The 26,395-nt window shown below is 40.3% G+C and overlaps 2 protein-coding genes across 5 annotated transcripts in view; one reads left to right on the forward strand and one right to left on the reverse strand.

Moving 5' to 3' along the window:
- Positions 1-8,977, reverse strand: part of AZI2 (5-azacytidine induced 2) — a 36,481-nt gene extending 27,504 nt beyond the window's left edge. For 2 of the 4 annotated variants that reach the window (XM_013973395.2, XM_005695506.3), the window contains exon 1: positions 8,496-8,977. The gene's annotated coding sequence lies outside the window, so the exon portion shown is untranslated. The remainder of the gene's footprint in view (positions 1-8,495) is intronic. The other 2 variants (XM_018067030.1, XM_018067029.1) reach the window with 2 other exon arrangements.
- ZCWPW2 (zinc finger CW-type and PWWP domain containing 2) overlaps positions 8,639-26,395 on the forward strand; it is a 148,999-nt gene continuing 131,242 nt past the window's right edge. Inside the window, exons 1-2 of the mRNA XM_018066626.1 lie at positions 8,639-8,930; positions 8,962-9,109. Of these exons, the coding sequence (XP_017922115.1) occupies positions 8,639-8,930; positions 8,962-9,109 (440 nt within the window). The remainder of the gene's footprint in view (positions 8,931-8,961; positions 9,110-26,395) is intronic.

The following is a 26,395-nucleotide window of genomic DNA, read 5'->3' on the forward strand; positions in this document are numbered from 1 at the left end:
TTGTGATTATATATTGTTCATTTTAATACCACTGTATCATGATTGCTCAACAGAAAATAACAGAATTCTGTTATCACAAAAGCTACCATTTAATAGAAAAACCTATAATCACTTTTTAAAATCTGGATGCATATTAGCATAATGTTGGAATTTTTTGAAAAATACAGGTGCCTAGGTATTGTTTTTCCTCCAAAGCTCTAGGTATGACTCTAGTGAGCAGCCATGTTTACAAACAACAGGACTATATGATGATCTTTATTTCTAGTTCTTTCCAGTGTGCTTCACTTTTTCTATTTCATATTCAGTGCTCCCATTTCATTCAGTTTATATTTTCCAATTTCTCCATCTTTCTTTGTTATTCTTCTCAAGCCTTTATCAAGTGTAGTAGAAAAGCTTTTGCCTACCTATATACATACCTATATATACAGTATAATATATATACTTCAGAAAACTTATGAATTTCTGCTTAGCTAAAAAATTGATGATATTTTTATTTCACTTGTTTGACCAAGTATGAATAGAATGATAGATTTGTAAATATGTTCACTTGAAACTTCGATAATAGTTCCATTTATTCTGGCATCTAGTATTACTGCTAAAAGTCTAGAATGCTTATTATTTTAGTGATTTTTAAAAAAGTATTTGAATGAGGCTTGAAACTTCTAATCCAATTCGGAGAATATCAAGAAATACTACGTCATTAAAAAAAAAAAAGACTATTAACTAAAGTGCAAATTCTATTCAAACCCCACAAAACGTTATGCTAGTGTCCATTATTGCTTTCCCGCCTTAGTCAAGAGTCCACAATGCACTCAGCTGCACTGAGCACCTTCAGCGGCATGCCACAAACTCCGATAAATTCTCTTTTCCTTTTTATTGTTATAAATATTTTCTAGTTTTCCTTGTTATGGCTTCTTAGATACATCCATCATTTAAAAGTGGACATCTAATTTCCACATACATGAGGTTTTTAAAGTATCTTTCATATCAATTTCTCATTTAAATACTTTATTCTCTGCAATCACCCTCTGTGTTTGTTCAGTCTTTTAACCTTCTCAAGGCTTTCAATGGCTAAGTCAAAGATCTCTCTTGGAAAATGTCACATTGTACTTGAAAACATGTGGGTTATTTTAAAATATCTTTTGATATTCATCTCTAACATAATTCCACGTGATAAGAGAACAGACTCTATGATTTCAAAATCTTTAGACGATGACATTTTGCACCTTGTTTTATGTCCCTGGCTATGTTCCAGTGTCTCCTGGGAACCTGAACAGAATTTGTATAAAACCTGTATAAATCTTAATTATGCTGAATTGGTTCATAGGGCTTTTTAGGTCTACTATATCCTTCTACTTTTCTGTCTACTCATTCTATTAAGTTTTGAGAGTTTCACACTGAAATTCCAACTAAAAATCTTAGTTTAGTTACTTAAAAAATAACTGTAATATAAAGTGGAACTATATGTAACTTTGTTTTGTATTTTCCAAATCTCCCATAAATGTGTTATCATACTTTCACAATTTAAAAAATAAAAAATGTAAATAAAAGTTTTTCTTATTTCTAAAATTGAATTATAGCAGGAGAAAATATTTGTAGGGCTGGCTCCTGCTGCTGCTGCTGCTAAGTCGCGTCAGTCGTGTCCGACTCTGTGCGACCCCAGACAGCAGCCCACCAGGCTCCGCTGTCCCTGGGACTCTCCAGGCAAGAACACTGGACTGGGTTGCCATTTCCTTCTCCAATGCATGAAAGTGAAAAGTAAAAGTGAAGTCGCTCAGTCGTGTCTGACTCTTCGCGACCCCATGGACTGTAGCCTATCAGGCTACACTGGCCAAAGACTGATGCAGCCACTGCTCCCGCCTGTCCCGCTGTGAGTGCCCGCCGCAGGCACCCTCTGCCTGAACCGCCTTCCATCTGGTGGCTCAGATGGTGAAGGGTCTGCCTGCAGCGTAGGAGACCCGGATTCGATGGGTTGGGGAAGATCCCCTGCAGAAGGGAATGGCAACCCACTCCAGTATTCTTGCCTGGAGAATCCCACGGACAGAGAAGCCTGGAGGGCGACAGTCCATCGAGTTGCAAAGTCAGAAATAAAATTCAACACAATTAAGATTTATACATATGTGCGACTGAGAACACATCCAACCACATCTTTTCTCTCTACCTGATCCCTCCAGGAACTGGAAACTCTTAGGTTTCCAGCACGTTTATCAGGTAAATAAAGAAGGCTGCTGCTGCTGCTGCTGCTGCTGCTAAGTCGCTTCAGTCGTGTCCGACTCTGCGCGACCCCATAGACATCAGCCCACCAGGCTCCGCTGTCCCTGGGATTCTCCAGGCAAGAATACTGGAGTGGGTTGCCATTTCCTTCTCCAATGCATGAAAGAGAAAAGCAAAAGTGAAGTCGCTCAGTCGTGTCTGACTCTTAGTGACCCCATGGGCTGCAGCCTACCAGGCTCCTCTGTCCATGGATTTCCCAGGCAAGAGTACTGGAGTGGGGTGCCATCTCCTTCTCCGTAAAGAAGGCTACCATCTACCATCTAAGAGATGCACGAACCTCAGGTGTTTTGGGGACCTCAAAGAGGAATTCACCCAAATCTACAGATATTGTAGGAAGAATCCGTGGCAACCTCTTGGTGTAACTTATCTGGCCTTGCTGCTGCTGCTGCTAAGTCGCTTCAGTCGTGTCCGACTCTGTGCGACCCCATAGATGGCAGCCCACCAGGCTCCCCCGTCCCTGGGATTCTCCAGGCAAGAACACTGGAGTGGGGTGCCATTTCCTTCTCCAATGGGTGAAAGTGAAAAGTGAAAGTGAAGTCGCTCAGTCGTGCCCGACTCTTCGCGACCCCATGGACTACAGCCTACCAGGCTCCTCCGTCCATGGGATTCTCCAGGCAAGAATACTGGAGTGGGGTGCCATTGCCTTCTCCTCTCTGGCCTTGAGAGGCCTTTCGAAGGTTTAATCTAAGATTCCTTACAGAAAGTTCCAATACAGCCTACTTATAAGAGGCTGTGTGGTCAATTGGGCTCCCCAGGTGGCTCGCTGGTAAAGAATCCACCTGATATTGCAGGAGAGGTGCGTTCGATCCCTGGGTCAGGAAATTCCCTGGCAAATGAAATGGCAATTCACTCGAGTATTCTTGCCTGGGAAATCCCAAGGACAGAGGAGCCTGACAGGCTACAGTCCAGGGGGTTACAAAGAGTCAGACATCACTGAGCAACTAAGCATGTGGTCAATTAACCATACAATAAGTCTTATTAACTACAATAAGTCTTAATTTGGCTATATTTGGTTGTTACAAAGGTAATTTCACAGAGAAAAAGATAATGCATCAGTAGATATTGAATTCTAGTTTTGTTAATTGAGGGTTTTTTTTTTTAATATTCACTGTCTAAGACTCACTTCTTAGATGGCTTCTCGTTATATTACTGTAAAATTGAATCAAATTATTAAAACAACACTCTATGTTTGTTTCTAAAGCCTATCACAATAATCTATTTTTGAATGAAGATCTCACCATGACTTGCAACCAAGGGATTATGCACACTGGAAAAGACATCAACAAAAGACTCTTTACAGCTATGCAGGACAGGGCCCACAGCAGGCCTCCACTCCTGAATGAACTGTAACTCCTGTTTCTGACACCTGACTTTGACTAACTAGGATCAGCACCACCAGACCAGGATGAAAAAACGACACCTGAAGTAGAGAGCTGACCCAAACAGCCAGACCAAGCCTGCATACGATTACTTTGACAATTGCTCACACTTTTGCTTAAAAAACCCAATGTATTTCTTCCTCGGGCTCAATCATTTCCAAGTTTCAAAAATCAAGCCAAACAAACCGTAGGTTTGTGGACTTATGTCCAATATTCCTAGGTTTCCTTCGTGGATTTCTCCTCTCCAAGGCTCTAACTGCTGCTAAGTCACTTCAGTCATGTCCGACTCTGTGCGACCCCATAGATGGCAGCCCACCAGGCTCCGCCAGAACAAGGCAAGAACACTGGAGTGGGTTGCCACTTCCTTCTCCAATGCATGAAAGTGAAAAGTGAAAGTGAAGTCAATCAGTTGTGTCCGACTCTTTGTGACTCCATGGACTGCAGCCTACCAGGCTCCTCCGTCTATGGGATTTTCCAGGCAGGAGTACTGGAGTCGGTTGCCATTGCCTTCTCCAAGGCTCTAACTGGATGGCCCTTATTTTATTTTAGAAGTAACTCTAATACTATACATAGTACCCACTACTTCTAATGCCACTACGTGGGACCTTCTTACCTGGCCAGTTAATGACACCTGTTCTGAACCTGGCCAAAATCACTCTTTTCCACGTAATGAACCTAATGGAGTTACAGAACAAGTGTATGGCCCCAGCTCTCTCCAGGTTGGTTAGAACGCTCACAATTGGTTTCCTCTGGCCTGAAGGTCGTCTATGGATAGCCTTTGGAAATAAACCTCCCAACTTGCCTTTAATGCTTATATTCTCCAGTACTCTTGCCTGGAAAATCCCATGGATGGAGGGGCCTGGTAGGCTGCAGTCCATGGGGTTGTGAAGAGTCAGACATGACTGAGCAACTTCATGTGCACTTTTCACTTTCATGCATTGGAAAAGGAAATGGCAACCCAGTCCAGTGTTCTTGCCTGGAGAATCCCAGGGACAGAGGAGCCTGGTGGGCTGCCATCTATGGGGTCGCACAGAGTCGGACACGACTGAAGTGACTTAGCAGCAGCAGCCGGGTTTCTATCAGTTTTCCAACGGTAAGACCATTTAGCCAAGATATTTGTTAACCCATCTTATAATATATTTGAAGAGTCAAATTTGTTCCCAGTTTAGAAACCATACTATGAAAATGCTTTACTTTAGGAGGATCTTGGCTTAAACATTTACTACTGGCACTGTTACTTCTATTGTCAATTTCTGCCCTCCAATGTTTTGGCCATGTAGCATGGTAGGCAGGATCCTGGTTTCCTGGTCAGGAATCCAACGCTGCAGTGGAAACTAGTGTACTAACCACTGGACTGCCGGGAAAGTTCTCCTACTGTCAGTTTTGATCACATAGATAGTTGTCTATAGACTAATGAACATGCACAATGCAAATGCAAGGCAGAACGGGCAGAAGTCCTATCAGACACTGGAACTGACCAGTAGTCCTCGCCAGACACCTTACTGATACAATTCCTTAAAATCAGCTATTAAGACCCACAACCAAAGGACATGATGGACCTAGGGCACGTAAGCAACTGCCCTGGCATCAGGGAACCAAATATTTGATCACCAAATGCTATCAAAAAATTAATGATCAAGGGGGGGAAACTGATGAAATAACATTCATATTTTATGACAAGATGAGAAAAATTTAAACATAAAATTTTTGTCTACCCTTTTGAGCCTCCTCCCTTCCTTTAATGTGTGTTGTGGATTTGCATTAACCAGAACTCCTTAGGAAATAACTTCCTTCTTAATCTTGTAAAAGGCCACAATGACCCATGACCACTTATTCACTTTGTACATTTAGATCTGGACTATGTGAACTGTCAGTAATATGTCATTTGACATATAATCCTCTGTCTCAAAAACTTATAGAACTATGCTTTGACCTCTCAGAGCTTTCTGAAAGACTGTCTCTTGGACTGCAATCCCTAGTGGGGTCGAATAATATTAGGACAGAGCAATGTTTCTTCTGTATATACATTTTTCTATTTCTCAAGTAGGTACCGTTATTCTAATATATAACAAATCTTAGAAAAATTAAATACCTTACTTACACCTTCACAAAGAATCAGCAGCAAAGGTCAAATGTGAACCCAAATAAACCATCTTCCAAATGTGTGCTCTTAATACCACATTCTGAGAGGCAACACAAAATGGATTCTTATTTTCCCAATAAGAATCTGGACAAGGCAGAACTCAGTGGTAGGAAAAACACTGGCCTGAGATTCTGAAGCCCAGACTCAAAGATCCGGCACCTTGATTATTGATTAGTTTATCTATCCAGATCTAAGTTTTCCCACTATTTGTGGGAAAATGCCGGGGTTGAACAATATCACTCAGATGCTGCGTTTCTGTATTGTGAAAACAAAGTGTTAATGCAAACACGGTATAGCAACCTAGAACAATTCAGTTTTATTATGAATTGAGTAAAAGATATACTACACATAATATGTCATGTCATCACCAAACTTGACCGGAAAGGTATTATCACACAAACGAGCACACAGAGGCTTAAAGAAGTGAGGTAAATTTCTCTATAATCACCTGGCAGTATAAGAGAGCTAAGGTTTGAGTCAAGGCCTATTTAATAGGCTCTTTCCTCAACTTCGCATTGCCTCCTGAAGTGAATCTTATCTAGAATTTTCATCATCTTTCTAATTCTCAAAAGCCAGACTATCCCTACTTCATAAAATCTGTTCATAAGATCAGTCAATATACTACAGAACAAGAATTAAGTCTTACAGAGGAAAACCAATACTTACTTCTTTTTCTATTTTGAATGCAAGAATTATGGGAAGGAATGGTCTAACTAGCTTATAAAGAAGGGATCATTGAGTGCCTTTTTTCAAGATCCTATCACTCAATCTGAGGATGAGATAATTGGGTGGCATCATCGACTCAAGGGACATAAGTTTGAGCAAGCTCCTGGAGATGGTGAAGGACAGGGAAGCCTGGCATGCTGCAGTCGATGGGGTGGCAGAGTCAGACACGACTGAGCGCCTGTAACAATCACCACCACTTAATCTATGCACCTCAGCACTCAAAGACCCTACAATCCAGCGAAAGCCCAAAAACGTTCTCAACATCAGATATACAGTAGGAAAAACCCCATTATCATTTTTTATAACCGCTTTAGTTAAGAAATCAGTTTGTATGGCCAAGGAATCATAAGATTCTTTCTGGGTTAACATAGGTGTGAAAGGCAGTCTACTTCTTTTCTTTCCTTTCATGAAGTATAATACATCTCAACGCAACTGAGCATAATGCTCTCGTAGTGATAAGACAACTGTATTTTAATCCAGAATACATGTACAAAAGAAAAAACATTGTTTCACTGATTTCATTACTTCAAGGATTATAAAGTACTTCATAACATCATTTTATTTGATAATCATGACAACATTCTGTGTTGGCATGTCAGGCAGCGTGCTTTGACTTTTAAGGGAACTAGCTCATTTGCTCGGAGAAGGCAATGGCACCCCACTCCAGTACTCCTGCCTGGAAAATCCCATGGACTGAGGAGCCTGGAAGGCTGCAGCCCATGGGGTCGCTGAGAGTCGAACAGGACTGAGCGACTTCACTTTTTACTTTCATGCACTGGAGAAGGAAATGGCAACCCACTCCAGTGTTCTTGCCTGGAGAATCCCAGGGATGGCGGAGCCTGGTGGGCTGCCGTCTATGGGGTCGCACAGAGTCGGACACGACTGAAGTGACTTAGCAGCAGCAGCAGCAGCCAGTAATGAAAAATGGCTAGCTGACTCTACAGGCAGCAAACTCCAGGAAACTGCTTTGATGCCTTGGAGAGGAAGCATTATTCTCATTTCAGAGAGAGGGAAAATGGACAGAGTTGGTTTCTTACCCAGTGTCAAGTGAGTAAGTAGAAAATTCAGCACTCAGATTTTGAGTTAATGTTCTCACTTAATCCGGTGCATTTCCCATTTCACTATGTCTCTTTAACATTAAAACCTTACCTTTGTTTACAACTTCCCATTTTACAAACAACATCGTAATAAAATTTAACAAACCTGGGAAGGACGCACCATTCCCCCACAGGTTGGCGAATTAGATATGACAACTCTAGAGAAATGGAACGTAAACCATGCCTTGAGATCTTGCTCAAGCCAATTTAAAACTCCAAAACATAAAAAGGCAAACGTCTTTTAGGTTTAAGAGGCATGGATCAATTTCAGTACTAGTAGGTCACAGACTTTGATCATCTCAGCGTATCTCTAACACATGCTGGACCAATCGGTTTTCATCTGTATTTCAGTTTTTGTATTCTCTTTCACTTTCGAATATCTGAGTTCCCTGTCGGTAGGCATGAGGGACTCAATCTACCTGGCATGTGGCAGTCACTCAACAAACGATGGAAAACCATCCTGGGTATATAGGTTAGACACTGGAGAACCAACGACTACGGCCTCTTTCTTAGTCCTGAGTAATGTAATGTACATCGCCAAGGCAAGACCATCCAAGCCACACGTCCCCCTCTTTGGTTTCCAATTGAAATGCGGTGTCGCTGGATGACATAAAACTGAAGGGGCCCCTGTCAGCAGAGAACCGGCAGAAAGACCAATACTCAGGAGAGGCGAGAACCAAGCGGGCCTGGCCCGGCTCGCGCGAGGGGACGAGATTCAGGATGCCAGCTGGGCATCCCTGGCGGGCACCCGAGATGCCCAGCGGCTGGGTACCCCCGCCAAGGTTTGGAGAAACGACCCGTCTCTTTCCATAAGCGCCGACAGCGGAGGGTGGTCCCACCATCCGCACCCTCTGCAGGACCAAAGCGGCTACTCACCCAGAACACAGGCTCCGTGGGGCCGCCCCCAGGGCCGCCGAGTTTCGATTCCCGTGTTTGGAAACGGACAGAAAACAAACCGGGTCGCCAGGGGTCACCGCGGGCTTCCGGTTTCCTCGAAGACACAGCCGCTTCCCTGACGAATGCAGCTGCTCCGGGAACGCCGCGGAGGGACTCCCATTTCTCCTGCCTCGGCGGTGCCGGGGCCGGCGCGGCCGGCTAGTGGGCTGCGGCCCGGAGGCTCTGGAAGGTGGGCCGAGCCGAAGCCGAAGAAGACCGGTTACCCGGCCTCGTCAGCGCCCGCCCGGGCGGCGCGCCGCGCAGGGGAAACGCCGCAAAAGGGCCGGCGGGAGGGCGGGCGCCGCGCGCCGGAAACGCGGCCTCCGGGTTGTCCGCAGCTCGGAGCCAGGGCCAAGCGGGCAAACCGGAAGTCAGGCCCGAGGGAGCACCGAGGGCGTTCGCTAAGCCGGTGCCGGGGCGGGGTCGGAGGGGGCGGTGTACTACGTGTCCCGTGAGCGCCCGCGGCGAGGTGGGCGGGGCCGCCGCGGCCGCGCGTCCCGTGAACCTCTGCGGCGGGGTGGGCGAGGCGACGCGGGAAGCGGAGGCGCTGTCGGGTAAGACTCCAGCTGCGGCGACCGCGGTTGGGCCGTTGGCCGCCTTCTGCGTCGTGTGTTTCCTTGAGCGTCCGCTTGGGGGTCCCCGAGCGTCGTGTCGTGTGTGGGCTCCGCAGGGTAACGCTCTTTGGGGTTTCCGGCGCTCGCCTCGCCCTGGCCCGGAAGGAGGAACCTGTAGCAGTGTGCTTCTGTTGAGGAGTTTTTAACACCGCGCCTGGTTTCGGGGCGTTGCTCCGGATACCCTAATTGTTGGGCGCGCGGCTCTTACTAACAGTGAGGAAGCTGTTAACTTCGGGATGCACCCTGCTGCGCTAGGGTTGTTTGTAGAACACGGACACGTGTGCTCCGTCGCTTAGTCGTGTCCGAGTCTTCGCGACCCCACGGACGGTAGCCCATCAGACTCCTCTGTCCGTGGAATTTTCCAGGCAAGAATATTGGAGCGAGTCGCTCTTTCCTTCTGCAGGGAATCTTGATGACCTAGGGATCGAATACCTAGGAAACGCTACCTCCGAAGCGTTTATAAACATACTTGTTACAAAATGGCCATTTTGAACTGAGTTCCACACTCTTGACACAAGTCACTTTTTCAAAGGTCTTGTTTACAGGCTGTGGTAAATGAAAACAGATATCCCAAGAGATGCTCCCCCAGCTTTCCCCACCTCTTCCCGTTATCTCGCCAAGGTCCTGATGTTCTCCATCACGAGTTGCCCTTGAAAGCCCCAGAATGAGGACTAGCTTCAGCGGGGTTCCGTTTGCCCTGGGGTAAAATGGATTTCAGAGCCATATCTGAAGAAAGAATACGGCCCTTGGCACAACTCCTGACTGTGGCTCAGCCTACTTCTCTCGTTTTTAAACAATCTTGAGTCTTTAGAGGTGCTTCAGATCTTCTGTTTAATTAGGCAATATGTTAAAACAGTAAAGAAAATAGTGCTGTTGTGTTTTGTTCTTTTTTAATGGGAGGTATATATTTCTAAGCTGTGCAGAGTAGATACTGTTAGAGGGAAGCGAATGTGTCTTTTAAGAGAAAAATATTAAGTGTATTTTGGGTTAGTGATTTAAATTTTGTATTATTAAAACCATACCATCCTAGGGATCATGTTTACTGTGTCTCTGCCCTGTGTTTTGTGACTGTTGTGTATGTGTGGCTCTTCAGTGTTAGCAGAATGGAATTAAGATGTCAGAACCTATAAGCTGAAATTGCAGTGTCTCTTCATATATCAGCTTCAGTGTCATTTCATCAGTATTGTCTTAAAACCATTTTTTCTTCCCATCCCCCACATCCATCACATGTTCACGTCTAGAGCCCTAGGGTAAGGGAATGGTCTCAGTGGCAGAGATACAAAGCAGATTCAAAGATACTACCAAATATGAAAAATCTGGTGTCTGGGCCTGCATAGTCTGTTTTGCCTCTTTCTTCCCATACCTCATCACTCAGCCTGCGCCGCGCCCCCATCCCCCACCCCAGACCTCCACTCAGAATCAAAGTTCATGGCTTCTGTTACACTGTGTGTATCTGAGACTGTGTGTATCCCTGAAACAGCATTCCTCAGACTGGGCATCATGTAACCCAGACCCTTAACCTTGTAAAGTACATGACGGCTTTCAGGGGGTTATGTGCTTAGTCATTCAGTCATGTCTAACTCTTTGTCACCCCATGGACTGTAGCCCACCAGGCTCCTCTGTCCATGGGGATTCTCCAGGCAAGAACACTGGAGAGGGTTGCCGTGCCCTCCTCCAGGGGATCTTCCCCAACCCACAGATCGAACCCATGTCTCCTGCATTGCAGGTAGGTTCTTTACCGTCTGAGCCACCAGGGAAGCACACATGATAGCTTTAAGGGTATTAATTTTCAGGTTGTTAAATTGCATGTTTCTTCCCGAAAATTGATCTGCGTCCGACTGTGCCTGAGCTCGGACACCTCTCCCCTTTCCTTTTCAGTAACTGTCCCTCTCCCAATCTACAATTAAAGTAGTACCTTTAATCTGACCTAAATCTGTTTAGAAAGTAAATGATTCTAATAACTGGATAGCTAATTGTTTCCTAAGAATAGTAATTTCCAGTGGTTTTCAAAAATGTTACCAAAGGACACAGTTGTCTGCTGATTAAGAATGATTTTATGGCATATTCCTATGTGATTTTTGGTCCATAGTTTAGTAGTTCAGAAGAGTGATTATTGATATAACCAGGAATCCTTCTGCTTCTAAATATTCGGAATGGAAGAATACAAAATGTCAGACTAGGATCAGCTTGAACCCTGTTTCTCTTTAGCGACAAATAATATGATTCTGAAATGAATGACTTCATTGGAGGGAGGAGGAGCTATCCAATTCTAAATGAGATGCATGTCCAATAAAAGCTGACTTAGGATATTTTATAATGATCATAATTTGAACTGTTTCTCTTTTGGTAAGTACTGCTCTAGTAAGTTAATATAACAATCCTGATGACAGTTCTTAAATTTATGTTCTCAGGAATTTTTAAATATACTGTTTTATGTAGGGAAATATGACTAATTTAAAGTATTTGCAAGCACTGAAATGTGTTGGGATAAGCTTATGTTGGGGAAGTGATACAAAAATATGAACTCAAGGAGAAAAGGAACAAGATCAATTTCCTAACTGTAGAAGGAGATCTTGTTCATGTGCTTTTCAAATGGGTTGATAATAGATATCAAATTATTATGGCAATTACATTCTATTTATAAAAAAAGATATATCCTTCTGTCTCTAGCAGCTAGCCTGGTTCTGAACAGACAGTGTGTACTTCATAATAACTTTTTGACCTGAAGTGCTTTATAATCAGGAGGAATTAGCTTCTGACAGCTTTCATTTAAAAAAAATAAACATGAATGTCATAATTATAAATGCAGTGACTTTTTCTTGGAAACATATGTAGGTGAAGAAAAATTTAATAATCTTAGGAAGTCTTTGATGTAAGAAGTAGGGAGAAGAAATATGAGACGAGCTAACAGGAGAACAGCAGCAGAGGCCCCAGGATGGGGTTGGTAGATTGTACAAAGGAGGAAAAAAGATCCAGTAGGGGGAATTCTGTACTTATTAAATGAAGTAAGAGCAACCCTTCTCTGAAGCTTGAGACTTAGACTCTTACTATCTGAGATGTGAATTCATTAGTTTATTCAATACTTGGTGTTAGTCACTCAGTCACATCTGACTCTTTGTGACCCATGGACTATAGCCCTCCAGGCTCCTCTGTCCATGGAATTCTCCATGCAGGAACACTGGAGTGAGTAGCCATTTCCTTCTCCAGGGGATCTTCCTGACCCAGGGATTGAACCTGGTCTTCTGAATTGCAGGCAAATTTTTGGAGGCAAGTTCTTTATCATCTGAGCCACCAGGGAAGCCCATTCAATACTTAACAAATATTTATTCACAGCGTGCTGTGTGTCATTGTTTTAGGCACTGAGATGAAACAGGCAAAGTAGCTTTTTAATTTATCACAGAGAAATCAGTCATATAGACAAGACCTATGAGAATTTAACATGACAAGAAATTCCCTCCCGTTGAGTTTTGTCATGACAGTATTTTTAAGTGTCTATGAAGAAAATAATTTTCTTTCCCTTTTTTAAAATGGAAAGAGAGGAAGAAATAATTCTGTTTTGTGACTTGCACATATACACTATGAAAATTAGAAAGACAAAGTGAGTTTTTCAGAGGAAAGACATTTTTATAAAACTACCAAATAACAGAGGAAGGATGACATTTTTAAGCTTCAGTAAGATCTATGGAAAGATAGATTTTTCATAATCTATTTTTTTCGGATAGATTATGTACCAAAAAAGAGGGAAAATTTCCAAACCCATTTCACAATCCATGATATAAAAGTGAAATCATTGGTTTTTTTAATAGTTGCAAAATTAAGAACAGTTTCCTACTGTAGATTTTTCAGTTGTCTATGAATGGTTTATTATTAAAAGTCCAAAAACAAAATGATGAGTGTTTTTTCATTCACTTACGTTTTGTCATTTTCTCTTGAGAGCTCTTTTATGTCCTTCCCTTTGACTTTTATAGCTCCTTCCCTCTCATCCTATAGTCAGGCTGTTCAGCTGACTTTGTAGATTTTGCCTTTCATCTCATCTTTTGGATCTGTTTCATAGTCTCTACTGTGCCACAGTTTCCCATCTGTTTATTATAAGTTTCTTCTAATTCTTTCTTTCTTTTTAGCTTCCAGGTCATTCTTTACAGGATAGCTAAATGATCTTTTAAAAATATAAATCTTACCATTACTTTTCTCCTCTTAAACTCCTGAAATGACTCCTTTGCATGTTTTAAAAGTCCATTTGTAATGTAGCTCAGCCTGTTTTACCACCAACTTCTATAAGCACTACCAGCTCAGACATTGAAATTGGATATCTTTACTCCTTTATAAAGTTTTCATTCAGTTGACCCTGATTATAATTTTAGAATGTTTACTTTCTTAGATCATCACTTGACATTCTTGTAAATTTAAAATATCTCTGATGGGAACTCCAGAAAAATTCTTCAACATTAGCTTGAGAATTATGCTTCTACTTTTTACTTGTCCTAAAATGCTATCACATTTAAAAGAGGAACTTGTATCTTCAGATAATGGATATCAGCCTCAGAACATACAAAACAAAACTGGACAGAACTAGGAGACATGCCCCCAATACTGGAAGATGCTTCCATTTAACGTGCTCCCCTCACTAGCAATAAAAAGATACATTAAGGAAATAGACAATTGGAATAAAATTATTAGCATCACACTTATTAGGATGGCTATTATCAGAAATAAAACCAAAATGGAAAATATTCCTCTTAAAATTAATACGGAATCCCAAGGGACCTTAAGTAGCCAAAACAATCTTGAGGAAGAACAAAGCTATTTGCTGACCTCAAAACATATTACAAAGCTGTAGAATTAAAACATTATGGTACTGGCATCAAGACATACATATAGCCCTGTTCAGTTCAGTTCAGTTCAGTCCCTCAGTCATGTCCAACTCTTTGCAACCCCATGAATTGTAGCACGACAGGCCTCCCTGTCCATCACCAACTCCCAGAGTTCACTCAGACTCACGTCCATCGAGTCCGTGATGCCATCCAGCCATCTCATCTTCTGTCGTCCCCTTTTCCTCCTGCCCCCAATCCCTCCCAGCATCAGAGTCTTTTCCAATGAGTCAACTCTTCACATGAGGTGGCCAAAGTACTGGAGTTTCAGCTTTAGCATCATTCCTTCCAAAGAAATCCCAGGACTGATCTCCTTCAGAATGGACTAGTTGGATATCCTTGCAGTCCAAGAGACTCTCAAGAGTCTTCTCCAACACCACAGTTCAAAAGCATCAATTCTTCGGCGCTCAGCTTTCTTCACAGTCCAACTCTCATATCCATACATGACCACAGGAAAAACCATAGCCTTGACTAGATGGATCTTGTTGGCAAAGTAATATCTCTGCTTTTCAATATGGTATCTAGGTTGGTCATAACTTTCCTTCTAAGAAGTAAGTGTCTTTTAATTTCATGGCTGCAGTCACCATCTGCAGTGATTTTGGAACCCAAAAACATAAAGTCTGACACTGTTTCCACTGTTTCCCCATCTATTTGCCATGAAGTGATGGGACCAGATGCCATGATTTTCGTTTTCTGAATGTTGAGCTTTAAGCCAGCTTTTTCACTCTCCTCTTTCACTTTCATCAAGAGGCTTTTTCCTCTTCATTTTCTGCCATAAGGGTGGTGTCATCTGGATATCTGAGGTGATTGATATTTCTCCCGGCAATCTTGATTCCAGCTTGTGCTTCTTCCAGCCCAGCGTTTCTCATGATGTATTCTGCATATAAGTTAAATAAGCAGGGTGACAATATACCCCCTTGACGTACTCCTTTTCCTGTTTGGAACCGGTCTGTTGTTCCATGTCCAGTTCTAACTGTTGCTTCCTGACCTGCATATAGGTTTCTCAAGAGGCAGGTTAGGTGGTCTGGTATTCCCATCTCTTTCATAATTTTCCACAGTTTATTGTGATCCACGCAGTCAAAGGCTTTGACATAGTCAATAAAGCAGAAATAGATGTTTTTCTGGAACTTTCTTGCTTTTTCCATGATCCAGTGGATGTTGGCAATTTGATCTCTGGTTTGTCTGCCTTTTCTAAAACCAGCTTGAACATCTGGGAGTTCACTGTTCACGTATTGCTGAAGCCTAGCTTGGAGAATTTTGAGCATTACTTTACTAGCGTGTGGGATGAGTGCAATTATGCAGTAGTTTGAGCATTCTTTGGCATTGCCTTTCTTTGGGATCCTGTGGAATAGAATAAAGGGTACAAAAAAATCCTCACGTATATGGCCAGCTGATTTCCAACAGATATGCCAAGACCCACCAATGGGAATAGGGCAGTCTTTTCAACAAATGTTGTTGGAAAGACTGAATATCCATTTACAAAGTTGGACCCTATCTGACACCATAAAAATTAAATCAAAATGGGTCAAAGGCCTAAATTTAACAGCTAAAACTATAACACTCTTAGAAGAAAAACAGGGAAGAGCTTCATGATACTAGATTTGGCAGTTTCTTGGATGTGACACCAAAAACACAGGCAACAAAACAAAAAAATAGGTGAAGTTCTCTAAATCAGTCGCTAATAAAATATTTAAAAATCATTGTCTACTGACTCCAATATTGAATACTGTGGTCTTTGAATTTCATTAGAATTGTCTTCATTTGTAAATAAAGTATAATTTTAAGTCCAAAACTAAAATCATGCCTATGCTTAAATAGTGTAGACATTTAATTATACGGGGAAATGTTCAGAATATATTGTTAAGGAAGCAAATTGTTGCGTTCCGTTTGAGATTACAGATTGACTTATTATATCTTTTCCTTCCATTAAGATTAGAATTAAAGAGTAAAAACTACACACATAACAGAAAGAGTTGGGGAGACATCAGAGGACAAAGAATTTCAACAAATATTCTGAGAAACTTGGTTTGAATCTGTCATGAATTGAAGTGGAGCCCAGGAAGCTTTAGCACAGAATGTACTGGACAAGAGACCGCCGTGGAAATAGGAATCACTCCTCCCTGAAAGATCTTGATGAGGCTCTGAAAGTCCTAAATGAAAGACGGAGGATGAATATAACATTTTTGGAAGTCTTTTGTGAAGCTTCTTTGCTTCCTTATACTTCCTGTTTCATCATGCAGAAAGACAATCTGTCCAGGCTTTCCTCTCAGGACAAAGAAAGAGAGGACTGACCCTCTCCAAAGAAATTGAAAAGAAAATTAGAGAAAACGATAAAAACCTTTGTGTTTCTTTCCAGAATAATTTCAACTTATTTCTGTTCTCAGTGTTTCATGCTTACTTTGCAGTTTTAGATGTGATACGTGTTGTAGCATAGTCTTAGTTTTGCATTATGCAATTTAAATTTAACACCACATTCTCACTTAAAAACTCTTTATTGATGTATTTCTTAGTATTTGCATAGTGACTTTTGAAACATTATTTATGTAGTTACTCACTAGAACCCTGGGCTTCCCATGTGGCTCTGCTGGTAAAGAATCCACCTGCAATGTGGGAGACCTCGGTTTTATCTCTGGATTGGGAAGATCCCCTGTAGAAGGAAAAGGATACCCACTCCAGTTTTCTGGCCTGGAGAATTCCAATTGGAATTCCTGTAAATTCCTATTTACATTGGAGAGAAGATTAAGATTAAACGCATTTTTAAGTCTGGTGATGGTTTAGTCACTAAGTCGTGTCTGACTCTTGCGACTCCATGGACCCTAGCCTGCTAGACTCTGTCCATGAAATTATCCAGGCAAGAATACTGGAGTGGGTTGCTGTTTCCTTCTCCAGGGGATCTTTCTGACCCAGGAATCGAACCCAGGTCTCACGCATTGCAGGCAGATTCTTTACCGACTGAACTATGAGGGAAGCCTGGCATTTTAAAGTCTGTATGCAAACTAAACAATCGTTTATTGAGTTGAGTGCTTGAGAAAAATCATGAACGAAAGACAAAACAGAGTGCTCTCATTTCGCATTGGTTTCTGTGCATTTTAATTTTCTTACCTAACTATAAATATTACTCATTTAAAAGCAGTCTAGAAAGAGTCAAACATTTATTATATTTAATGTACTAACTCTGAAATGTATTTTTTTAATATGCTGTTTCATTTCATCATTAAAACCATCCTATGAATTCAGTATTATTATCAGCATGTACAAATGATAAAATGATAGCCAAATTATTTAACTGACTTGCCTTGATTTTAAAATCTTATAGAAAATGGAGTCAGAATTTAAATGGAGAGCTACAAATGACATGCAGCTGATACAGCCATCCTAGTTTTTAAATAATTTGAATATCAGTACTGTGGTGGGTAGACCTAACTCTAAAGTTCATACTATTTTCTTTATTTTATAATATAAATATGCTTTCAGTGCTTCTCTTTGGTAAGTATTTCATTAAATGCTAGGGATACGGTGGTTGACAAGATAGAATGACGGGCCACAGGATTGTCCTTGTCTTGTAGAGCACTTCATTTACCTGTTCAGTGGAGTGTGTTAAGTGGCATGGAGTAGAGCAGAGACTCCTAGGGGCACATAATAGTGGCCTGACTCTACTTGATAATGTTTTCAGATTGGCTTAAAATCACCTCTTTGCAGTATCCTGACACCGCCTACCTGGAAGTCTTAGGTGTGCCCTGTATGCTTCCAAATCATTCAGTATTGGTTTCATGATAGTACTTAATGTTATTTAAGGAGAAGAATCTTGTTTTTCCCTTAGCATTATGACTGGCTCATATCAAATCCTCAAGAAGTATTTTAGAAGAAAATAGAATTGAGATCTGAAATGGCAGCAAGGAAGTAAGAGAGCAGTTTTGGATAAGCTTTTAGGTATTCAGGTGAGAAATGGCAAAGATAATCCTTGTAAAGTAAGAGGAAAGTTTATCTTTTGAGAATAAAGAGGTTGGTCTGAGACTGAGAAAAGTTTAGGATAATCACTAAAGAATTGCAAGAGGAAAGAGAGAATATGTAAAATGGATAGCCTTAAAGGTGTACTGAGGGCTCATCTGAGACTGGAGTCTGAGTTTGTAGTGTTACCAATATGCATGACTGTGTAATTTCCTCCAAGAAGTCACCTCCTCCAACATAATATATATCGCTATCATACCATTCTGTGTTGCTCTTTATCACTTATCATTATCTGACATTTATTTATTGGTTTGCCTTTATATGCTGTCTGTGTCCCCTCTTACTGGAATGTTAACACACGTATGCTGTATCTGTTTTAATTCACTGGTGTTGCCCAGGCATCTAGAACTTTTGTGCAACACATGACATGTACACGGTAAATATCTGGTTTAAAAAAATGAGTGAAGGAACAAATTAATACGTAGTAGAAATACTGTCCTTATTGCTATATTTAAATAAAATCAGATTTTTTTCCCCCAAAGGAATGTGTTTTTGTAGGTTAAGGGGAATTTTCTTGAACTCGGAATATTGCTTGACTCTTCTTACATACATTATAATTACATTCCTAAGGATTAAAATTATTGAATTCTTTATTATCTTCATTTTCTAAGGTTACTCTAAAATAGATGGGGAAACAGTGGAAACAGTTTCAGACTTTATTTTGGGGGGCTCCAAAATCACTGCAGATGGTAACCAGCCATGAAATTAAAACATTCTTACTCCTTGGAAGAAAAGTTATGACCAACCTAGATAGCATATTGAAAAGCAGAGACATTACTTTGCCAACAAAGGTCCGTCTAGTCAAGGCTATGGTTTTGCCAGTGGTCATGTATGGATGTGAGAGCTGGACTGTGAAGAAAGCTGAAGAATTGATGCTTTTGAACTGTGGTGTTGGAGAAGACTCTTGAGAGTCCCTTGGACTGCAAGGAGATCCAATCAGTCCATTCTAAAGGAGATCAGTCCTGGGTGTTCTCTGGAAGGACTGATGCTGAAGCTGAAACTCCAGTACTTTGGCCACCTCATGTGAAGAATTGACTCATTGGAGAAGACTCTGATGCTGGGAGGGATTGGGGGCTGGAGGAAAAGGGGACGACAGAGGATGAGATGGCTGGATGGTATCACTGACTCGATGGACGTGAATGTGAGTGAACTCTGGGAGTTGGTGATGGACAGGGAGGCCTGTCGTGCTGCGGTTCATGGGGTTGCAAAGAGTTGGACACGACTGAGCGACTGAACTGAACTGAACTCTAAAATTATCTACTATTGTGAATTCCTTGGCGGTCCAGTGTTTGGGACTCCGCATGTTCACTGCCAAGAGGCACGGGTTTGATCCCAGGTCAGGGAACTAAGATCCCGCATGACCATAGTGGGACGAAAAAAATTAATATTTAAAATAAAATAAAATTAGCCATTTGGGGCATATTACCTGATACAGCTTTACAGTTTTAAAATTTACAAGTCTATAAAACATTTTTACAATTAATCTTTGCAACAAGAAGTTACAACTTAGCAAAAACTAAGATTTAGGTACACAAGTGGGTAAATAAAGAGTGTAGATTGAAATCATTTTTATTGAAAATTTATATTTGGAAACTTGTTTTCATATTTTAAAAGTTCAGAGTTTTCAATAACTGATTTTAACTGAAAGACTTGTTATTATGAACAGAATATACAGGAAAATATTATTAAACCTGATAAATTAGTAGTACTCAAAATTTTCTGTAGTTAGTCAACATTTCGGAGAAGGCAGTGGCACCCCACTCCAGTACTCTTGCCTGGAAAATCCCATGGATGGAGGAGCCTGGTGGGCTGCAGTCCGTGGGGTCGCTAAGAGTCGAACACGACTGAGTGACTTCACTTTCTCTTTTCACTTTCATGCATTGGAGAAGGAAATGGCAACCTACTCCAGTGTTCTTGCCTGGAGAATCCCAGGGACAGGGGAGCCTGGTGGGCTGCCGTCTATGGGGTCGCACAGAGTCGGACACGACTGAAGCGACTTAGCAGCAGCAGCAGCAGTCACCATTTTGATATATGTCGATCTGATACCAAGTATGTTTTTAAAAAATGTTTATCTCAAGAATAGATAGTGTTATGTTGCTAAAATATCTTTGAGAAATATCTTTTAAATGTTAATTTTGTTCTTTTACATTATGTTAGCCCTGAATAGACCACAGTGGATACTTGTTTTACAGTATGAGAACTGAAGCAAGAAGTCATTGTTACCTTGCAGAAGCCCAGCAATTATTAATATCAGAGGTTACAAATGATTTACAATGAGTAGACAGAATTGCAAATATGGTATCTGCAAGTAATGAGGAGTGACCTGTATAGTTACATGAAACTATAATTTTAAAACTTGAATTAAAAATGTTTGGAAGCTAGAGGGAAAAACAGCTCATATTCTTATTACCGTAAGATTTTTATTTTCTATATTTTCTTCCAGTTTTTGTCTCTGGTGTATATATTTTCAAATATTGCATGGATACCTACTCTTTTCGTCTTCCCAGTTTACCTCTGCAGATCTTCTTCCTCCACTGTCTTTTGTCTGGAGCAGTGTCTACCCCTTGCTCCAGTGGTACGTACGTGACCTCTGCCTGAAAATTAGCACATGATACTCACCAGCTCTAGTCACGGGCGTTGGGAGAGACACATGCCCACTTAGAATCAGTGTGATGCCATGAAGCTTTTGTGGACTTCTGGGGAAGCACACGTGCTGTCGCACTGGCCGTGAACTTGCTGCCCTCTTCCTCACGTGGCACCTAATGCTTAACCTAAAGCAGAAGCAGGCAAAGTAGAGAGACTAAGGGAAAACAAAGCCTGATGAAATCAGTTAATCCTGAATTTGTTTATTTTTATAAGAATTGTACAGTAAGATGTTTTTGATGTACATATATTAATACATTGTGAAGTGATTACTACAGTCACGTTTATCAACACATCCATCATCTCCCGTAGTTGCTGTATGTGTGTGGTAAAAACACTTAAGATTTACTCTCTTAAAAGACAAATATTTTATATTATCATTTATATGCAGAATCTATAAAAATAAAATGAATTAATGTAACAAAACAGAAGCAAACTCACAGATACAGAGAACAAACTGGTGGTTACCAGTGGGGAGAAGGATCAGGGAGGAGCAAGATAGGCATATTAGATTAACAGGTACAAACTGCTATTTATAAAATAAATCAGCTGCAAGGATATATTGCATAGCACTGGGAATATAGCCAATATTTTATAATAACTGGAAGTGGAGTATATAAAAATATTAAATCACTTTGTTGTACACCTGAAACTAATATTGTAAATCAACTGTAATTTAATAAAAGTAAAATTAAAATATAGGGGGATTAAAAAGACAAAAAGAATTCTCTGTAAATAAAAAAAAAATATTTAGCTTCTATCTGGTATTCTGAGATTGTGAACAGTGCTTCTATCTTCGTTTTTTTAGAAAAAGGTTTACTGTCTTTTCAGATCTCAGCAGCAGTATTATTAACTGTAGTCACCACCCTGTACTGTAAGGTCTAGAACTTAGTCATACTGCATAACTGAAACTTTGTGCCCTTTGTGGAACAGAACCACGTTTCCTCTCCCCACCCCCACCTCTGGTAACCACAATTCTCTCCGCTTCTGAGTTTGACTCTTTTCAGACTAAGCAAAGGGAGGGATTGGGGGCAGGAGGAGAAGGGGACGACTGAGGATGAGATGGCTGGATGGCATCACAGACTTGATGGACGTGAGTCTGAGTGAACTCCGGGAGATGGTGATGGACAGGGGGGCCTGGCGTGCTGCGATTCATGGGGTCGCAAAGAGTCGGACACGACTGAGCGACTGAACTGGACTGAACTGAACTGAAGATCATATGGTATTTTCTTTCTATACCTGACTGACTTCATTCAGCCCAGTGCCTTTCTGGGTTCACCTCTGTTGTCACATAGGACAAGATTTCCTTTTTTTTTAAGACTGAATAATAATTTGTATATATATATATATATGTGTGTATATCACTATTTCTTCAATTCATCAATCAGTAGACACCTAGGTTTTCTGTTTCTTGCTTATTGTGAATAATGCTGCGATGAACATGGGAGTGCAGATGCCTCAGTGTTTTTATTTCCTTTGGATATATATCTAGAAGTGGGATTGTTGGATCATATCATAATTCTATGTTTAAGTTTTTGAAGAACCTTCGTAATGTTTTCCGCAATGGCTAGACCAATGCACATGTCCGCTGACAGTGTACAAGGATAGTCTTTTCCTCCATCCTTGTCCATGCTTGATTTGCATTTCCCTGATGGTTAATGACATTGAGCATTTTTTCACACTCTTGCTGGCTGTTTGTATGTCGTCTTTGAGAAGATATCTATTTGGTCCTTTGCCCATTTCTTGATTGGATTATTTGGTTTTTTCCTTTTGACTTTTAGGAATTCCTTATATATTTTGGATATTAACCCCTTAACAGATATGAAAATTTTCTCTTCTTCAGGTTGCCTTTTCACTCTGCTGTTTCCTTTGCTATGCAGAGCCTTTTAGTTGAATGCATTTCTACTTGTCTGTTTTTGCTTTTATTGCCTGTGTTTTTGGTATCGGATCCATGAAATCATTCCCAAGACCAGTGTCATGAAGCTTTTCCCCTGTTTTCTTCTACATTTTAAGCCTTTAATTCATTTTGAGTTAATTTTTGTGTATTTTGTAAGATAATTGATACTGAGTTTCCAAGCCTCACTTATTGAAGAGATTGTCCTTTCCTCATTATCTGTTCTTGATGCCCTTGTTGAAGATTAGTTGACCATATATTTGTGGATTTATTTCTCTGTTCTGTTCAGTTCAGTTGGTCTGTATGTATTTCTTCAATCAAACAGCATAATCTTTTGGTTACTGTAGCTTTGTAATATTGTAATGTATTTTTGAAATCAGAAGCTGTGATGCCTTCAACTTGTTCTTTCTCAAGATTGCTTTCTGTATTTGGGATCTTTTGTGGGTCCATAGAAATTTTATAATTTTTTCCCTGTGTTTGGGAAAAATACTATAGGGATTTGATAGCAATTGCATTGAATCTGTAGCTCACTTTGCCATAGTATGGACATTTTAACAATATTCTTCCAATCCATGAACGCTGGATATCTTTTCATTTACCTGTGTCATCTTCAGTTTTTTTCACCAGTGGTTTTTACAGTTTTTTATATTCATTTATTTATTTAAGTAAATAAGTAAATTTGTTTTGGCTTTTAGTTGTGGGTTATTTGATCTTTGTTTCAACATCCAGCATGTTTGAGTTGTGTTATGCGGGATCTCGCTCCCTGACCAGGGGTCATACCTGGGCCCGCTACACTAGGAGCACAGAATCTTAGCCACTGGACCACCAGGGAAGTCCCTGCCTCAGAATTTTATAGTTTTCATTTAACCGATCTTTCACCTACTTGGTTAGATTTATCTGTAAGTATTTTATTATTTTTGGTGCTATTATAAATGAGATAGTTTTCTTGATTTCCCTTTTGGGTAGTTCATTGTTGGTGTAAAGAAATGCTGATTTTGCTGTGTTGATTTAGTTCTGAATTTAGCTGTGCCTCATGTCATCTGACATACTTCCTCTTTTGACATATGAACCAATAGTTTTTTCTTTCCTTTTTAATTTTAATTTTTTGGCTTAAGCCGTCACTTGCAACAAAATGAATTGGAGCTGATACAATGTAGTTTCAGTCAGCTTTATATGCATTTAGAATATTGCTTTTAACCTTGTAATGTTTTATTTGGATATATAAATATAAAATTCACACCTTAAAAAATATATATCAATCTCAATACAACAATCATCAAAGGTAGGACCGTTGTTTTTTTTTTTTTTAATTGGTGTTTTGGCTGCACACCATGGCTTGTGGGATCTTTGTAAACTTGGGCCCACGGCAGTGAAAGCACCAAGTCCTGACCAGGACCACCAGGGATTTCCTTGTTGCTGTTCGGTCACTCAGTCATGTCCGTCTCTTTGCGACCCCGTCCTTCACCATCTCCTGCAGCCTGCCCAAACTCACGCCCATTGAATCGGCGGTGCCATCCAGCCACCTCGACCCCTGTCGTTCCTTTCTTTTCCTGCCGTCAGTCTTTCCAGCATCAGGGTCTTTTCTAAGTGAGTCAGCTCTTCTCATCAGATAGCCAGAGTATTGAAGCTCCAGCTTCATCAGCAGCCCTTCCAATGAATATTCAGGGTTGACTTCCTTTAGGATTGACTGGTTTGATCTCCTTGCAGTCCAAGGGACTCTCAGGAGTCTCCAGCACCACAGTTTGAAAGTATCAGTTCTTTGGCACTCAGCTTTCTTTATGGTTCAACTCTCACATCCATACATGACTACTGGAAAAACCATAGCTTTGACTGTATGGACCTTTGTTGTCAAAATGATGTCTCTGCTTTGTAATACACTGTCTAGGTTGGTCATAGGTTTTCTTCTAAGGAACAAGCATTTTTTAATTTCATGGCTGAAGTTACCATCTGCAGTGATTCCCTACACACTTTAATATATTTGTTAATAATTTGCATTTAAAAAAATTAAATGTATCAACTTCAAATATATTTAAGTCTCTGTTTTTTTTAAAAAAGTACTTCTTATTTGACTTCGCTGTGTCTTAGTTGTGGCATGCAGGGTCTTCAGTCTTTGCTGCAGCATGCAAGGTCTTTTTGTCATAGCATGCACACTCCTCAGCTGTGGCATGTGGGACCTAGTGCCCTGACCAGGGATTGAATCCAGGTCCCCTGCGTTGGCAGTGTGGAGTCTTAGCCACTGGACCACCAGAGGAGTCCCTAGACCTTTTAGACTCTTACTGCAATATAAGTCTTTTCACAACTGTTCCATTTCATTTTTCAGAGTTCGTTTGCCTACTAGAATGCTCAGTGTTTGAAAATACAAGAAAACTGTCTCTTTAAATCTTTTTTTCTTTGATAATATATCTAGTCAAACTACAAGTAAATGCTTTTGTTGACATGTTTGTGCTGCTCTCTGCTTTCTGGAATTCAGCAACTTTAACTTTAGTCGTGTCAGGATAAAAGCTGTGAGCCTTTTTTATATGTCACATTTTCTTTTTGGCTTACCAAAAATAGTTTATATTAAAAAATCAGTTATGAATTATTGCAGTTCATTATATAATAGTAGGCTGTTGCTACTGTAGACTTTGAAATAATTGGTGTCTCATTTTAACAATTTAAGAAAAAGTTATAGTTTTGAACATAAAGACTATTCAGTTCTTATAGAACAATATTTATAATAATTTAAAATGTAGTAACACTAATTATGGCTATAAATAATTAGAATACTAGTTAAATCATACCTAAAATTGTAAAGAAGTATTTTAAAACTGCGTATTGTATTATATTCTTGTTTTATCTATTAATCTTTCTATTTCTCTTAACTTATTCACCATATCTTATGAACATATTAACAAGACATATATTCTAACAATATATTGGCTGTGACATTAAGTATTTAAAGTTAAGACTCACAAACATTAAATAGCCACATTACTAGTAAAGTTTCAATTCAGTTCAGTCACTCAGTTGTGTCTGACTCTTTGCAACCCCATGGACTGCAGCATGCCAGGCCTCCCTGTCCATCACCAACTAGTAAGGTCTAGTCCACTGCAACTTTTTATTAGTCAAAACTATTTTAAAATTTGTATCTTTCATGCCAAGTTTCTATAATTGTACAAAATACTTGATAAACATATTTCAGGTATATTCTGCATATAAGAGCAGAAGGCTCCATGACAGCTTGACACTGTGACCACGTTACCCAGAGTTTTGAAAAATATAGCTTGGGAAGTATAATTTAAGGCAGATGAACAGTTCCATTTTCATCAAAAGAGGCTTAAGTTTGGAGACAATAGGTTTGTTCTGACATATCTTCACATTAACCTAGCCTGTGAGCTAAGCTTAAGTCTTTGTGTATGTTTGTTTATGTGCTTGTGATTGATCCTAGATGAAAGCAATAATTGAATTCATGGAAACATTTCCAAATTAGGGTCATTAGCTAAGGTGGGGAGGCCGAAGAGTATGTTTTCAATAGAGAAATTGTCTAGATGAACAGGAAAGTATACTTAAAGGCAACTATGGTAGAATTATAGAGAAGTATTGAGTATCCTTTGAAGGTTTGTAATCACAGAATTTAAAATCAAATCCATCTACTCTGATACCAAAATCAGACATGAAAAGAATAGACCATTATTGCTTACAAATGTAGAGACAAAAATCCTTCACAAAATACTAGCAAACCAAGTCCAGCAACATATAAAAAATACCAAACATGATGATTAAAGAAATTTGTCTCGGGAATTTAAAGTTAGTTTAACATCTGAAAATTAATCA

The sequence above is a fragment of the Capra hircus genome, chromosome 22 (genome assembly GCF_001704415.2).
Source record: "Capra hircus breed San Clemente chromosome 22, ASM170441v1, whole genome shotgun sequence".
NCBI lineage: Eukaryota > Metazoa > Chordata > Mammalia > Artiodactyla > Bovidae > Capra > Capra hircus.